The 18,090-nt window shown below is 51.0% G+C and overlaps 1 protein-coding gene across 1 annotated transcript in view; it reads left to right on the top strand.

Annotated features, from left to right (window-relative positions):
* Positions 1 to 13,434: 13,434 nt before the first annotated feature.
* tmx4 (thioredoxin-related transmembrane protein 4) overlaps positions 13,435 to 18,090 on the top strand; it is a 62,690-nt gene continuing 58,034 nt past the window's right edge. The window contains 1 exon segment of the mRNA XM_078405621.1: positions 13,435 to 13,801. Coding sequence (XP_078261747.1) covers positions 13,593 to 13,801 — 209 coding nt within the window. The 5' untranslated portion in view covers positions 13,435 to 13,592.

Genomic DNA, 18,090 nt, shown 5'->3' with positions numbered 1-18,090 from the left:
GCTTTCCAGCGACTGATGGACCGCGTGGGCCGGGGTTTACCGTTTTTGTTTATTTATTTAGACCACATCCTGGTAGCCAGCCCCTCCGTGCAGGAACACCAGGCCCATTTGCGGACCGTGTTCCAGCGGCTCCAAGACCACGGGCTCATAATCCAACCCTCCAAATGTCAATTCGGCCTTCCTGCTCTTGATTTTCTAGGGCACAGAATTACCCCTGCCGGCGCCTCCCCTTTGCCCGAAAAGGTGGAGGCTATCCGGGCATTTCCTAGGCCCACCACAGTAAAAGGGCTACAGGAGTTCGTAGGCATGGTTAATTTCTACCATAGGTTCGTTCCGGCAGCTGCGCGAGTCATGCGCCCGCTCTTCCAGTGCCTTGCGGGAAAACCGGTAGAGTTGTTGTGGTCCCCGACCACTGAGTCGGCTTTTACAGCAGCTAAGGCAGCCTTGGCAGACGCCACCATGTTGGTCCATCCGAGCCCCTCCGCCCCCACGGCCCTGACGGTTGACGCCTCTGACGTGGCGGTGGGCGGGGTTCTGGAGCAGCAGGTCGGTGGCCGTTGGCAGCCATTGGCGTTTTTCAGCCGGCAACTAAATTCGGCCGAGCTGAAGTATAGCGCATTTGACCGAGAGCTTCTGGCTCTCTATTTAGCTGTTCGTCATTTCAGGTACTTCCTCGAGGGCCGCCCATTTGTGGCCTTTACGGACCACAAACCATTAACATTTGCTTTTTTGAAATTGTCTGACCCATGGTCGGCCCGCCAGCAGCGGCACCTGACTGCTATCTCCGAATTTACCACCGATGTCCGTCATGTCGCGGGTAAGCTTAATGCCGTTGCTGACGCCCTGTCTAGACCTGCTCTTTCCCCTATTTCGGCGGTGGACTGCGAAGTGGATCCCCAGGAGCTTGCGGAGGCACAGCTTCTGGCGGATACCGTTTCGGCTTACCGGTCCACCACTTCGGGATTGAAGTTGGCCCAGGTAGCTTGTGGGTCGGCGGGCACAAAAGTCTGGTGCGATGTTTCTCTTCCCCGTCCCAGGCCGGTAGTACCGCCCTCCCTTCAGCGCCGGGTTTTCGATGCCATTCATGGGCTGGCGCACCCGTCCATCCGCTCCACCTCTGCCTTGGTAGCAGCGAGGTTTGTCTGGCATGGCCTACGGAAACAGGTAGCGGGGTGGGCACGTTCCTGCGTGCCCTGTCAGACCGCTAAAGTCCAGCCCCCCGTACAGGATTTCGAGGTCCCGGCTGTTCGTTTTTTCCACATCCACGTGGATTTGGTCGGGCCCTTGCCTTCCTCCCGGGGCTACACCCACCTCCTCACGGTGGTGGATCGGTTCACCCGGTGGCCAGAGGCTTTCCCATTGTTTGATATTTCATCAGCGTCTTGTGCTAGGACTTTGGCCCTTCATTGGGTAGCTCGTTTCGGGGTCCCAGCAGTTATTACCACTGACAGAGGGCCACAGTTCACTTCGTCCCTCTGGGCCGCGCTTGCAGAACTGTACGGGTCCAAGTTACAACCCACGACTGCATATCACCCCCAGGCAAATGGACTCGTAGAAAGGTTCCACCGCCAACTTAAGGCGTCCCTCAGTGCAAGGCTTGAAGGCCCGGACTGGGTAGACCAGCTCCCTTGGGTTCTGTTGGGCATCCGGACTGCTCCCAAGCTAGATCTCGGTGCGTCGTCCGCAGAGCTAGTATATGGCTCGACACTTCGAGTACCCGGAGATCTGTTTCCGGACCATTCAGACCAGCTGCCTACAGTCCCATCAGTGTTAGCGTCTGTACCTTGTTGTTTAACTCTGTATTCGAATATTGCGGCTGCAATAAACTTCTTCTACAACCAACAAGTTTCGGACTCGCCATAACAGCAACACTACCAAACAAAGCACCTTGTGATAAGTAAAGTAAACCACCATTGCTCTGATCTTCCAGAAACAATATGCTGCAATCATTCTCAAGAAGGGTTTAGATTAGTTTAATTTAGAGATGCCCAACTTGGGTTGCCAACTGTCCCGTATTAGCCGGGACATCCTGTATATTGGGCTAAATTGGCTTGTCCCGTATGGGACCACCCTTATCCCGTCTTAGGCCCGGGGAGCGTTGTAGGCCCGGACGCTGTAGGCCCGGACGCTGTAGGCCAGGACACTGTAGGCCCGGACTCTGTAGGCCCGGACGCTGTAGGCCCGGACGCTGTAGGCCCGGACACTGTAGGCCCGGACACTGTAGGTCTGGACACTGTCGGCCCTGACACTGCAGGCCCGGACAGTGTAGGCCCGGGCGTCGCCTAACAGAGGTTGGGTAGCAACCCGCCTCCCGGCCCGGGCGGCCGCCATTGGTGGAGCGGGAACACGTGGCCGCTGGCTGGGTGAGGTCACGTGGGGTGCAGGGCGGTGACGTCACCATTTGTCCCTTATTTGGGAGTGAGATAGTTGGCAACTCTGAGCACAATGGAAATTGGACCCTGAACTGGACTTCGGCCCACTGAGTCCACGCCAGCCGTCGATCACCCGTTCACACACTGGTTCCATGCTATCCCACTTTCTCATCCACTCACTGCACACCAGGTGCAATTTACAGAGGGCCGGTCAACCTACAAACACGCACGTGTTTGGGTTGTGCAAGGAAACGCGTGGATGCAAACAGCAAACTAGGTTAATTCCCGGAAAGGCGGGACTATCATATGTTGAAAGACTGGATCGACTAGGCTTCTATACACTGGAATTTAGAAGGATGAGAGGGGATCTTATTGAACCGTATAAGATTATTAAGGGGTTGGACACGTTAGAGGCTGGAAACATGTTCCCAATGTTGGGGGAGTCCAGAACCAGGGGCCACAGTTTAAGAATAAAGGGTAGGCCATTTAGAACTGAGATGAGGAAAAACTTTTTCAGTCAGAGAGTTGTGAATCTGCGGAATTCTCTGCCTCAGAAGGCAGTGGAGGCCAATTCTCTGAATGCATTCAAGTGAGAGCTGGATAGAGCTCTTAAGGATAGCGGAGTCAGGGGGGATGGGGAGAAGGCAGGAACGGGGTACTGATTGAGAATGATCAGCCATGATCACATTGAATGGCGGTGCTGGCTCGAAGGGCCGAATGGCCTCCTCCTGCACCTATTGTCTATTGTCTATTGAAACCAAGCATGACGACAGTGGAACTAGTACGACTATGGTGGAGGAGGGACGGAGAGAGAGAGAGAGAGAGGGGGGGATGCAAGGGTTACTTGAAGTTGGAGAAATCAGTATTCCTAACGCTGGCTTGTAAGCTGCCCTGTTCTCCTCGGGATGGTTAACCAAGCAGTAATATAGTTTCCACCAGGGCACCTGCTACTCCCTGGCACTGTGCCCATCGATCTTCATAATGAGTGAGGCGAGACAGGGCCTTATTGTGCTGGTCCCAGGAGGTTTGCAGTCAAAGCTAATCTCAGCAACCTCACGTCCAAGCGTAGACAGGGCGAGCGGATTACAATCAACAGCAACTCTTTCATTCCTGTGTTACATTAAGACCCCAGGAATGAGTAAGGTTAACATATGATGAGCGTTTGTCAGCACTGGGCCTGTACTCGCTGGTGTTTGGAAGGATGAGGGGGGGCCTCATTGAAACTGCACAGGATAGTGAAAGGCCTGGATAGAGTGGATGTGGGAGGATGTTTCCACTGGTGGGAGAGTCTAGGATCAGAGGTCACAGCCTCAGAATTAAATGACGTCCTTTTAGGAAGGAGATGAGGTATATCTTTTAGGAAGGAGATTAGGTATTTCTTTAGTCAGAGGGCGGTGAATCTGTGGAATTCTTTGCCACAGAAGGCCAAGTCAGTGGATATATTCAAGACAGAGATGTGTACTAAATCCTTCATTAGTACGGGTGTCAGGGGTTATGGGGAGAAGGCAGGAGAATGGGGTTAGGAGGGAGAGATAGATCAGCCACGATTGAATGGCGGAGTAGACTTGCCGGGCCGAATGGCCTAATTCTGCTCCTAATCTCTTATGATCTTATGAACGGTGGTCTTCAAATTCCAATGAGGAATCCCATTTGAAAACCACCTCTATGTCAAGTGGGCACCGAGCTGTTTGTAGATTCCATCAGAAGATATCTGGGGGCTTCACTTTACAGCTGCACATGAGAAAATACAGATTCCCCCCCAGACACCGGTCACTTAGGCTGTGGAATTTGCAATCTGGGTTTTATCTGTTCACTTGCCAAATCTGCAAACTTTCGAAATTTGATCCTGACTACGGGCGCCGTCTGTACAGAGTTTGTACCTTTTCCCCGCGACCTGCGTGGGTTTTCTCTGAGATCTTCAGTTTCCTCCCACACTCCAAAGACGCATATGTTGAAAGACTGGAGCGACTAGGCTTGTATACACTGGAATTTAGAAGGATGAGAGGAGACCTTATCGAAACGTATAAGATCATTAAGGGGTTGGACACGTTAGAGGCAGGAAACATGTTCCCAATGTTGGGGGAGTCCAGAACCAGGGGCCACAGTTTAAGAATAAGGGGTAGGCCATTTAGAACTGAGATGAGGAAAAACTTTTTCAGTCAGAGAGTTGTGAATCTGTGGAATTCTTTGCCTCAGAAGGCAGTGGAGGCCAATTCTCTGAATGCATTCAAGAGAGAGCAAGATAGAGCTCTTAAGGATAGCGGAGTCAGGGGGTATGGGGAGAAGGCAGGAATGGGGTACTGATTGAGAATGATCAGCCATGATCACATTGAATGGCGGTGCTGGCTCGAAGGGCCGAATGGCCACCTCCTGCACCTATTGTCTATTGTCTATTGTCTATTGTTTTGCAGGTTAATTGGCTTGGTGTAAATGTAAATTGTCCCTGGTGTGTGTAGGATAGTGTTGGTGCGCGGGGATCGCTGGTCGGCGCGGACAAGGTGAGCCAAAGGGCCTGTTTCCGCGCTGTATCTCTAAACTAAACTAAACTCATTGTATCAACGTAATTGCAATCACAATCACAATCACAATCATACTTTATTAGCCAAGCATGTTTTGCAACATACGAGGAACTTCATTTGCCACACAGTCATAACGTCCACAGGTTGTAGGAACAGAAAGAATAAGGCCATTCGGCCCATCGAGTCCATTCTGTCATTCAATCATGGCTGATCTGTCTTTCCCTCTCAACCCCATTCTTCTGCCTTCCCTGATCCCTGACACCCGTACTAATCAAGAAGCAGTCAATCTCCACCTAACGAATATCCACTGACTTGGCCTCCACAGCCGTCTGTGGCAATGAGTTCCACAGATTCACCACCCTCTGGCTAAAGAAATTCCTCCTCATCCCCTTTCTAAAGGAACGTCCTTATATTCTGATGCCGTGCCCTCTGGTCCTAGACTCTCCCACTATGGAAACATCCTCTCCACGTCCCCTACATCCAGGCCTTTCACTATACGGCAAGTTTCACAGGTCCCCCCCCCCCACCTCCCCCCTCCCCATCCTTCTGCACTCCAGCGCGTACAGGCCCAGCGCCTTCCAACGCCCTATTAACCAGTCACTATTGACAAGGATGCTGCTAGGACTCGAGGGTCTGTGTTATAGAGAGAGGATGAGCAGGCTGGACCCGGGTTCCATCCCGACCATGGACCTGTATGGAGTTTGTACGTTCTCCGCCGTGACCTGCGTGGGTTTTCTCCGAGATCTTCGGTTTCCTCCCACACTCCAAAGGCGTGCAGGTTTGTAGGGTTAATTGGCTTGGTATAAATGTAAAAATAATCCCCAGTGGGTGTAGGATAGTGTTACTGCGCGGGGATCGCTGGTCGGCACGGACCCGGTGGGCCGAAGGGCCTGTTTCCGCGCCGTATCTCTGAACTGAACTGAACTAAGACCAATTAGTAGAAGCAGTGAGCAGAACAACACTTGAAACTGGTACGCCAGCACACACACACACATTAGTTGGTTTGACAGCAGATGCAAATTGTATATTTCTTGGAAGATTCCCAGTTGAATGATTTTCCACACTTTTGAGCAGGATCCAATACATTCTCGGCCACGGAGTCTTCTTTTTTAATATTTAATACTTTTAATTTTATTTTTTAAAGCCGTGGTTGGGTTAGCAGTGGGCTTACAAATCCCACCTCATGAATCCACAACAAGGGCCCCATCTGGCCAAGAATTTAGATTGCAACTTAGCATCTTCAGGAAAAAAAGTCGTTAATGAACTCTGCTTCATTCCAAAAAAGTTTACTCAAAGAATTGCCGGACTTTAATTGCAATTCACGCGGCGCCCAATTTGCGTGCGAATGTCGACTCAGAGTGCTGGAGTAACTCAGCGGGTCAGGCAGCATCTCTGGAGAAAAAGGATGGGGTGCGATGATTCGGTTTGAGACCTGAAGGGTCTGAAGAAAGGTCTCGACCCGAAACGTCACCCATTCCTTCTCTCCGGAGATGCTGCCTGACCCGCTAAAGGATATCAAAGAATCACTTTTTGTGACGTGACACCAAAATCATAGGATCATGTGATAGGTGCAGAATAAGGCCATTCGGCCCATCAAGACTATTCCGCCATTCATCATGGCTGATCTATCTCTCCCTATCTCCATGTAACCCCATTCTCCTGCCTTCTCCCTGTAAGACACACAGGTTTGTAGGTAGATTGGCTTGGTATCATTGTAAATTGTCCCTGATGGCGAGTCTGGAGGCTTGTACTTTGTTAAAGAAGTTTATTGCGGCAGCAATATTCAATTACAAAGGATAACAAACGAGATTACAGACAACCATTAACTCAAACTGTTCACATCGAAGTTCTCTTCCCACTGACTGGTTTTGGGCGCCAAAACCACCACCTGACCTAGCTGGCCAATCCGAGGGTTCGACTCTCAGGACCAATCCCTATGGTCGCTGCATGACCCCCCCCAGAACCCGAGGTACGGAATCTAGCAGGGAGCCGGATTTCGCGACCAGAACGAGTACGGAGAGGGGCTGCAGGAACCACAGGAGCAGGGGTTCCCGGATCAGGTGGAACTGTGCTTCAGCATGGGCAAACCAAAGGTGTGGTTGATGCGCCCAAAACGGAGGAAGATGAACGCTGACCGCGTTTAGCTGCGGTACGCCGGGCGTTAGAACCAAAGCGGGTGGGGGGTCGTGTCCCTCCATGGTAGATGATCGGCTAGATCACGTCGGGGTCACCAATATGGCGAGTCTGGAGGCTTGTACTTTGTTAAAGAAGTTTATTGCGGCAGCAATATTCAATTACAAAGGATAACAAACGAGATTACAGACAACCATTAACTCAAACTGTTCACATCGAAGTTCTCTTCCCACTGACTGGTTTTGGGCGCCCAAACCACCACCTGACCTTGCTGGCCAATCCGAGGGTTCGACTCTCAGGACCAATCCCTATGGTCGCTACACCCTAGAGTGTGTGTACGATACTTTGGTGTAAACCAGCACCTGCAGTTCCTTCCTGCACATTTTGTCTGTAGAAAAAGGGATGGGTGACGTTTCGGGTCGAGACTCTTCTTCAGACCCCCCCCATTTTTCTCCAGAGATGCTGCATTGACCCGCTGAGTTACTCCAGCACTTTGTGTCATTTTTTTATTATACACCAGCATCTGCAGTTCTTTTCCATTACGAATCTGTCTTGTGTCATTGTAGTGGAGTCAAACAACAGAAAGCCAGCTTTCAAATTAAAATAAAAGATGGACAATTAGTTTTTGCACAACATGTCACAGTATTTCAGGGTCATAACTTCATATATAGCAGGCCCTTCGGCCTGACTTGTCTCTGCTGACCAAGATGCTCCATCCACTTTAACTTGCCCCATTTCCCCATGTTTGACCCATATCCTTCTAAACCCTTCCTATGTATGTTTAGTTTAGTTTAGTTTAGAGATACAGCGCCGAAACAGGCCCTTCGGCCCAACGAGTCCGCACCGACCAGCGATCCCCGCTGAATGATCAGCCATAATCACATTGAATGGCGGTGCTGGCTCGAAGGGCCGAATGGCCTCCTCCTGCACCTATTGTCAATTGTCTATTGTCTATTGTCTAACACTATCGTACACACACTCGGGACAATTTACAACGATACCAAGCCAATTTACCTACAAACCTGTGCGCCTTATGGGGAGAAGGCAGGAGAATGGGGTTACGTAGGGATAGGGAGAGATATAGATTAGCCAGGATTGAATGGCGGTGTAGACTTGATGGGCCGAATGGCCTTATTCTGCTCCTATCACTTATGATCTTATGACCTTGGTGACACTTGGTGATTCTTTGATATATTTGTTTCTACTCATTCCATTTTGGAATGGAAGACGGATTGAATTCTGAGAAGGATTTTGCCATACATGCCTGACCAACCTCCGCGTCTTTGTAGCGTGGGAGGAAACCGAAGATCTGGGAGAAAAAGACCCCGCGCGTTCACGGGGAGAACGTACAAACTCCGTATAGACAGCACCGTTGGTCAGGATTGAACCTGGGTCTTCGTGGGCTGCAAGCGCTGTGAGGCAACAATTCTACCGCCGCGCCACCGCGCCGACGCATGTAACTGTCCAATATATTTGAAACGTATAAGATTATTAAGGGGTTGGACACGTTAGAGGCAGGAAACATGTTCACAATGTTGGGGGGGGTCCAGAACCAGGGGCCACAGTTTAAGAATAAGGGGTAGGCCATTTAGAACTGAGATGAGGGAAAACCTTTTCAGTCAGAGAGTTATGAATCTGTGGAATTCTCTGCCTCAGAAGGCAGTGGAGGCCAATTCTCTGAATGCATTCAAGAGAGAGCTAGATAGAGCTCTTGAGGATAGCGGAGTCAGGGGGTATGGGGAGAAGGCAGGAACGGGGTACTGATTGAGAATGATCAGCCATGATCACATTGAATGGCGGTGCTGGTTCGAAGGGCCGAATGGCCTCCTCCTGCACCTATTGTCTATTGTCTTGTCAGTTATTCATGAGGGTATATAAATTATTTATAATACAGTTTTAACAATGGAGCCCACATTCCATCGTATTTAAAAGAGATGTGGTTATCCCCTTTCATTATGTTACCACAAATACATTTGTTCAGCTGAACGCAGACACAGGGAGCCGTACAATTGCCCAGAAATCTATTTGTGGTGTTAATGCTAAAGGTTGCACATGGGAAGGTCTATATAATATGTAGGAAGGAACTGCAGATGCTGGTTTAAACCGAAGATAGACACAAGATGCTGGAGTAACTCAGCGGGACAGGCAGCGTCTCTGAAGAGAAGGAATGGGTGACATTTCGGGGCGAGACCCTTCTTCAGACTGAAGAACAAGAAGTGTCTCGGCCCGAAACGTCACCCGTTCCTTCCATCCCGAGGTGCTGCCTGTCCCGCTGAGTTACTCCAGCTTTTTGTGTCTGCCTTCGGTTTAAACCAGCATCTGCAGTTCCTTCCCACACAGACGTTCAGCGATTTATTTTCTTCATTTTATTTTGATGCCCCAAAACTGGAAGACTGATAATGAACACGATGGTTTGAAATTGAAGAAATATGTAGAATAAGAAACGAGAGGCCATTCATCCTTACATTTTGAAGGGTGGGATAAATCACCATTTAATTCCCCTCTGTTATCAAGCTTCTGAACGGTCCTTCCATAAGCTCACGGCTCTGTCCGATTCACCTCCACCCCATTGCGGGCAGTGAACGTTGTCTCTGGAGCCGATGCGCGACAATGCTGAGAACTATATTCTGCACTCTGCGCCCTTTGCTCTACCTACTGTACTTGGGTTTGGCTGGATGTGGTTTAATGTGGATAAGTGTTGGGGGAGTCCAGAACCAGGGGCCACAGTTTAAGAATAAGAGGTAGGCCATTTAGAACAGAGATGAGGAAAAACTTTTTCAGTCAGAGAGTTGAAAATCTGTGGAATTCTCTGCTTCAGAAGGCAGTGAAGGCCAGTTCTCTGAATGCATTCAAGAGAGAGCTAGATAGAGCTCTTAAGGATAGCGGAGTCAGGGGGTATGGGGAGAAGGCAGGAACGGGGTACTGATTGAGAATGATCAGCCATGATCACATTGAATGGTGGTGCTGGCTCGAAGGGCCGAATGGCCTACTCCTCCTGCACCTATTGTCTATTGTCTATTATGGTGTGAAAACGACTGGTCAAAGCAGACGGTGATCAAGGAGGTGTAGATTGGTTCATTGTTAGCTGAGGGGAAGATGACAAAGAGCCATACAATCAGTATCATTATTCAGGAGCACAGTGAAACTAGTGGGAGAACTATGAGTGGGGAGGGACTAGGGGTTGCCAACTGTTCCGTATTAGCTGGGACATCCTGTATTTTGGGCGAAATTGGTTTGTCCCGTATGGGACCGCCCCTGTCCCGTATTAGGCCCGAAGGGCACTATAGGCCCGAAGGGTGCTGAAGGCCCAGACACTGTAGGCCTAGACACTGTAGGCCCAGACACTGTAGCCCGGGGGCGCTGAAGTCCCGGACTTCATTGTAGGCCCGTAGGCCCGTAGGCCCCGCCTAACGGTGGTTGCGTAGCAACCCACCTCCCGGCCCGGGTGGCCACCATTGGTGGAGCGGGAGCACGTGGCCGCTGGCTGGGTGAAGTCACCCTTTGTCCTTTATTTGGGAGTGAGGAAGTTGGCAACCCTAGGAGGGACGGAGAGAGAGGGAAAGCAATCTAATTATCTCCTTCACATTCCCACACTGACCTTTCTGTCCTAGGCCTCCTCCATTGTCAGAGTGAGGCTAAACGCAAACTGGAGGAACAGCATCTCATATTTCGTTTGGGCAGCTTACAGCCCAGTGGTATGGACATTGATTTCTCTCACTTCAGGCAGCCCCGGCATTCCCTCTCTCTCTACCCCTCCCCCACCCAAGTCGCACCAGCTTCTCGTTTTCACCCAACAAACGGCTAACAATGGCCTGTTTCCTTTTTCATCGTCACTTTTTTGCACATCTTTCATTCATTGTTCTTTATCTCTCGTTTCACTTTCCTGTGACTTTCAGTCTGAAGAAGGGTCTCGACCCGAAACGTCACCCATTCCTTCTCTCCAGAGATGCTGCCTGACCCGCTGAGTTACTCCAGCATTTTGTAAGAACATAAGTGCTGATGCTGGTACAAATCGAAGGTATTTATTCACAAGATGCTGGAGTAACTCAGCAGGTCAGGCAGCATCTCAGGAGAGAAGGAATGGGTGACGTTTCGGGTCGAGACCCTTCTTCAGACTGATGACAGGGGGGCGGGACAAAGGAAGGATATAGGTGGAGACAGGAAGATATAGGGAGATCTGGGAAGGGGGAGGGGAAGAGAGGGACAGAGGAACTATCTAAAGTTGGAAAAGTCGATGTTCATACCACTGGGCTGCAAACTGCCCAGGCGAAATATGAGGTGCTGTTCCTCCAATTTCCGGTGGGCCTCACTATGGCACTGGAGGGGGCCCATGACAGAAAGGTCAGACTGGGAGTGGGAGGGGGAGTTGAAGTGCTCAGCCACCGGGAGATCAGATTGATTAACGGGGACTGAGTGCAGGTGTTGAGCGAAGTGATCGCCGAGACTGCGTTTGGATTCGCCGATGTAAATAAGTTGACATCTGGAGCAGCGGATACAATAGATGAGGTTGGAGGAGGTGCAGGTGAACCTTTGTCTCACCTGGAAAGACTGTTTGGGTCAGTAGACAATAGACAATAGACAATAGACAATAGGTGCAGGAGTAGGCCATTCAGCCCTTCGAGCCAGCACTGCCATTCAATGCGATCATGGCTGATCACTCTCAATCAGTACCCCGTTCCTGCCTTCTCCCCATACCCCCTCACTCCGCTATCCTTAAGAGCTCTATCCAGCTCTCTCTTGGAAGCATCCAACGAACTGGCCTCCACTGCCTTCTGAGGCAGAGAATTCCACACCTTCACCACTCTCTGACTGAAAAAGTTCTTCCTCATCTCCGTTCTAAATGGCCTACCCCTTATTCTTAAACTGTGGCCCCTTGTTCTGGACTCCCCCAACATTGGGAACATGTTTCCTGCCTCTAATGTGTCCAATCCCCTAATTATCTTATATGTTTCAATAAGATCCCCCCTCATCCTTCTAAATTCCAGTGTATGGAGTTGGATGGAGTTGAGGGGGGAGGTAAAGGGACAGGTGTTGCATCTCGTGCGGCTGCAGGGGAAAGTGCCCGGGGATGGGGTGGTTTGGGTGGGAAGGGACGAGTGGACCAGGGAGTTACAGAGGGAACAGTCTCTGCGGAACGCAGAGAGGGGAGGGGATGGGAAGATATGGCCAGTGGTGGGGTCCCGTTGTAGGTGATGGAAATGTTGGTGGATGATATGTTGGATCCGCTGGCTGGTGGGGTGGAAGGTGAGAACGAGGGGGATTCTGTCCTTGTTGCGAGTGGGGGGAGGGGGAGCAAGAGCGGAGCTGCGGGATGTAGAAGAGACCCTAGTGAGAGCCTCATCTATAATGGAGGAGGGGAAGCCCCATTTCCTGAAGAATGAGAACATCTCTGACGCCCTAGTGTGAAACATCTCATCCCGGGCGCAGATGCGGCGTAGACGGAGGAATTAGGAGTAGGGGACAGACTTTTTGAAGGGGACCGGGTGGGAAGAAGTGTAGTCCAGATAGCTATGTGAGTCAGTGGGTTTATAGTAGATGTCCGTCACTAGTCTGTCTCCTGTGATGAAGATGATGAGGTCCAGAAACGGGAGGGAGATAGACAATAGGTGCAGGAGGAGGCCATTCGGCCCTTCGAGCCAGCACCGCCATTCAATGTGATCATGGCTGATCATTCTCAATCAATACCCCGTTCCTGCCTTCTCCCCATACCCCCTGACTCCGCTATCCTTAAGAGCTCTATCCAGCTCTCTCTTGAATGCATTCAGAGAATTGCCCTCCACTGCCTTCTGAGGCAGAGAATTCCACAGATTCACAACTCTCTGACTGAAAAAGTTTTTCCTCATCTCAGTTCTAAATGGCCTACCCCTTATTCTTAAACTGTGGCCCCTTGTTCTGGACTCCCCCAACATTGGGAACATGTTTCCTGCCTCTAACGTGTCCAACCCCTTAATAATCTTGTACGTTTCGATAAGATCTCCTCTCATTCTTCTAAATTCCAGTGTTTCCAAGCCTAGTTGCTCCAGTCTTTCAACATATGACAGTCCCGCCATTCCGGGAATTAACCTAGTAAACCTACGCTGCACGCCCTTAACGTCAGATGTCGGAGATGGTCCAGCATTTTGTGATACCTTCGATTTGTACCAGCATCTGCAGTTATTTTCCTACACAGGGAAGAAGGAATCAACCAGAACCAGAACCAGGTGTCCTATGGCATCTTGGTGGATCACTCCAACAAGTTTTTACTCCAGCATTTCTGTGTCTGTATTCGGTTGAAACCAGCATCTGCAGTTCCTTCCTACAACAAGTGTATGTGGGCACCTCTTTGCAGCATCACTTCCAGTTTGAGGGTGGAGTTACATGAAGCACTCTGACCTCAGCCGCTGGGTGTGGGTTGTGGAGGGTGGGTTCAGTGCGGCAACGACTATACAGGCGGTAGTTAGTGGGAGCGCCAACAGAAGTTTGAAATAAAGGGCGGCTGGTTCGTTTTTACTTTAAAGGAGCTGCTTTGAAAACTCGTTGCATTTTAAGGGGTTTTGGAAGGAAAGAGGCAAGAACAACAACAGGAAAAATGGTGTGCTGCCGGGTGCAAGAAGGGGCCTGGGTTTGGAGCCTGGTGCTGCTGCTGCTGGTGCTGGTGCTGGCCCAGTCTACACGCTGCAAGGCAGAGACAGAGACAGAGACAGAGACAGAGCAGGGAGGCACAGCCGAGCCTGCAGTCGAGCCGCTGGGCGACACCAACTGGACGCTGATCCTGAGCGGGGAGTGGATGCTGCAGTTGTGAGTAGCAGAATACAGCGCGGGGCCCATGTTGTTACAGTGGGAGGGGGGAATCCCCATGGAAGGTGGGCTTCAGATTGTTACAGTGGAGGGGAGGGGGAGTCCCCATGGAAGGTGGGCTTCAGATTGTTACAGTGGGAGGGGGGAATCCCCATGGAACGTGGGCCCAGATTGTTACAGGTCAGGGGGAGGGGGGGATGCCAGGGAACGTGGGCCCAGATTGTTACAGTGGGAGAGGGGAATCCCCATGGAAGGTGGGCCCAGATTGTTACAGTGGGAGGGGGGAATCCCCATGGAAGGTGGGCCCAGATTGTTACAGGTCAGGGGGAGGGATGCCAGGGAACGTGGGCCCAGATTGTTACAGTGGAGGGGAGGAAGGGGGGAATCCCCAGGGAACGCGGGCCCCAGATTGTTACAGTGGAGGGGAGGGGGGAATCCCCATGGAACCTGGGCCCCAAACTGTTACAGGTCAGGGGGAGGGGGGAATCCCCAGGGAAGGTGGGCCCCAGATTGTTACAGAGGATTCCTTCTGCAGACATTGCCCACCTTGTTACAAGGGGTTCCTCCTGGAACGTGAGTCCAGGTTATTAGAGGAGGATTCCCCATGGAAGGCGGGCCCCAGACTGTTACAGTGGAGGGGGGCAGGGAATCCCCATGGAACGCGGGCCCAGACTGTTACAGTGGTGTGGTGGGGGGGGGAAGGGAATCCCCATGGAACGTGGGCCCAGGTTATTACAGTGGAGGGGAGGGGGGAATCCCCAGGGAGCAGGGCCACATTGTTACAGTGGAGGGGAGGGAATCTCCATGGAACGCGGGCCCCAGATTGTTACAGGGGTGAGGGGGAATCCCCAGGGAACGTGGGCCCAGATTGTTACAGTGGAGGGGAGGGGGGAATCCCCATGGAAGGTGGGCTCCAGATTGTTACAGTGGAGGGGAGGGAATCCCCATGGAAGTGGGCCCAGATTGTTACAGTGGAGGGGAGGGAATCCCCATGGAAGTGGGCCCAGATTGTTACAGGTCAGGGGGAATCCCCTTGGAAGGCAGGGCCCAGATTGTTACAGTGGAGGGGAGGGGGAAATCCCCATGGAACGTGGGCCCACATTGTTACAGTGGAGGGGAGGAGGGAATCCCCAGGGAAGGCAGGCTCCAGATTGTTACAGAGGATTCCCTCTTGAGACATTGCCCACCTTGTTACAAGGGAGTTCCTCCTGGAACGTGAGTCCAGGTTATTACAGAGGAGGATTCCCCATGGAAGGCGGGCTCCAGATTGTTACAGTGGAGGGGGAAATCCCCAGGGAATGTGGAACCCCAGATTATTACAGAGAATTTTCCCTGGAGAGATCGCCCACCTTGTTGCAAGGGGGTTCCTCCTGGAACGTGAGTTATTAGAGGGGGATTCCCCTTGGAAGGTGGGCTCCAGATTGTTACAGGGGGAGGGGGGAATCCCCATGGAAGGCGGGTCCAGATTGTTACAGAGGATTCCCCCTGGAGACATTGCCCACCTTGTTGCAAGGGGGTTCCTCCTGGAGCGCGAGTCCAGGTTATTACAGAGGGGGGGATTCCCCTTGGAACAAGGGCTCGGGCTGGAGTGTTCCTTGATACAGGGGATTCCCCTTGGAACTCGTGACAGACCCTGTTGCATGGGATTCCCTGGGGGGGGACGGGGGGGGACGACCTTGTTCTGGAACACAGGCCCACCTTGTTATGAGCCCATGAGGTCATAAGTGATAGGAGCAGAATTAGGCCATTTGGCCCATCAAATCTACTCCGCCATTCAATCATGGTTGATCTATCTCTCCCTCCTAATCCCATGGGTATACAGGTGGATTCCCTCTGGAGCCCACCTTGTTATAGAGGTTGCCTTCTGGAATGCTTGTGAAAGTAAGCATGCAGGTGCAGCAGGCAGTGAAGAAAGCCAATGGAATGTTGGCCTTCATAACAAGAGGAGTTGAGTATAGGAGCAAAGAGGTCCTTCTGCAGTTATACAGGGCCCTAGTGAGACCGCACCTGGAGTACTGTGTGCAGTTTTGGTCTCCAAATTTGAGGAAGGACATTCTTATTATTGAGGGAGTGCAGCATAAATGCAGCGTAGGATCACGATGTTAATTCCCGGAATGGCGAGACTGTCGTATGTTGAAAGACTGGAGCGGCTGGGCTTGTATACACTGGAATTTAGAAGGATGAGAGGGGATCTTATTGAAACATATAAGATTATTAAGGGATTGGACACTCTGGAGGCAGGAGACATGTTCCCGATGTTGGGGGAGTCCAGAACCAGGGACCACAGTTTAAGAATAAGGGGTAGGCCATTTAGAACGGAGATGAGGAAAAACCTTTTCAGTCAGAGAGTTGTGAATCTGTGGAATTCTCTGCCTCAGAAGGCAGTGGAGGCCAATTCTCTGGATGCTTTCAAGAGAGAGTTAGATAGAGCTCTTAAGGATAGCGGAGTCAGGGGGTATGGGGAGAAGGCAGAAACGAGGTACTGCTTGTGGATGATCAGCCATGATCACATTGAATGGTGGTGCTGGCTCGAAGGGCCAAATGGCCTCCTTCTGCACCTATTGTCTATTGTCTATTGAAGTGAATGTTGGGGCGTGTAGAATAGAGTGTGGGGCGGCACAGTGGCGCAGCGGTAGAGTTGCTGCCTTGCAAGGGGTTTTCCCTGGAACACTTGGCCCAGACCCTACCACAGGGGATTCTGGGCTCACCTGACCCTTCGGATAGCTCAATAGGCTGCTCACCAAGCAAGTGCAATTGATGAGTGCTGATAATAGACAGTAGACAATAGGTGCAGGAGGAGGCCATTTGGCCCTTCGAGCCAGCACCGCCATTCAATGTGATCATGGCTGACCATTCTCAATCAGTACCCCGTTCCTGCCTTCCCCCCATACCCCCTGACTCCGCTATCCTTAAGAGCTCTATCTATCTCTCTCTTGAAAGCTGTGGGCCGCTGCATGCTCCTGGAAGCATGCGGAGGTTGCACAGTGAAGTGCATCATTTGAATGTAGGCTCTCTACTTTTTAATGCAATCCGATGGTTCAATTGTGCTGACACGGCATTTTAAATGGCGAAAGGTAGTTGCAACTCAATTGCACTTCAGATTTTACACGCCCACAGTTGACACAAGGAACTGCAGATGCTGATTTACCAAATAAAAAGGGACCCAAACTGCTGGAGTAACTCAGCAGGTCGGGCAGCAACTGGTGGAGAACATATGGACAGGTGACGTTTCAGGTCAGGACGGCATCATTCTTCAGTCTGAAGAAGGGTCCTGACCCAAAAAGATACCTATCCTTGTTCTCCAGAGATGCTGCCTGACCCGCTGAGATCCTCCAGCATTTTGTGTCCTTTTTCACATGTTGGCCTTTTGTATGTTCAATCAGCCTGTGCCGTGTCAAACCTGAACTGGTGATATTAGATGAGCTGCTTTATAATGACAGCTTTCAGCCAAAGCTTGTTGAGTCACAGTCATTCAGCATGGAAACTGGTCCTCCAGCCCAACGCGTCCACACCGGCCAACATGTCCCAGCTACACTAGTCCCACCTGCCTGCATTTGGCCCATATCCCTCCAAACCTGTCCTATCCATGTACCTGTCTAATTGTTTCTTAAACATTGTGATAGTCCCTGCCTCGACTACCTCCTCCGGCAGCTTGTTCCATACACTCACCACCTTTGTGTCAAAAAGTTAATTCCTTCCCCCCTCACTTTTAAACCTATGTCCTCATGTTCTCGATTCCCCAACTCTGGGTAAGAGACTTGTGCATCTACCCGATCTGTTCCACTATTGATTTCGTATACCTCAATAAGATCACCCCTCATCCTCCCGCGCTCCGAGGAATAAAGTCCTAGCTTGCTCAACCTCTCCCGAAAAGCTCAGGCCCTCAAGTCCTGGCAACATCCTCGTAAATCCTCTCTGCGCCCTTTCCAGCTCGACAACATCGTTCCTGCAGCACGGTGCCCAAAACTGAACACAAGACTCTAAATGCGGCCTCAACAACGTCTTATAAAACTGCAACATGAACTCCCCACAAGCTCTGGACTCAATGCTCTGACTGATGAAGGCCAATGTGCCAAAAGCCTTCTTGACCAATAAGCCGTGTAATGTTTAAAAGATCTGTAAGATGCAGCGAAGTCTAAATCTTTCAACTCTTCTGAGGTAATGGTAGTTGGTTTCTGGATCCACCATATATGACAGGAGTTGATATCACAAGATATTAAATGTAATCATAAAACTGATTCTTGTGCCCATGAAAAGTCATGGAATATGATCTGCATAGTGCGCCTTTC

This window comes from Rhinoraja longicauda, chromosome 9 (genome assembly GCF_053455715.1).
Source record: "Rhinoraja longicauda isolate Sanriku21f chromosome 9, sRhiLon1.1, whole genome shotgun sequence".
Lineage (NCBI taxonomy): Eukaryota > Metazoa > Chordata > Chondrichthyes > Rajiformes > Arhynchobatidae > Rhinoraja > Rhinoraja longicauda.
The sequence above is the reverse complement of the archived record's forward strand: the minus strand, read 5'-3'. Positions and strand labels throughout refer to the sequence as shown.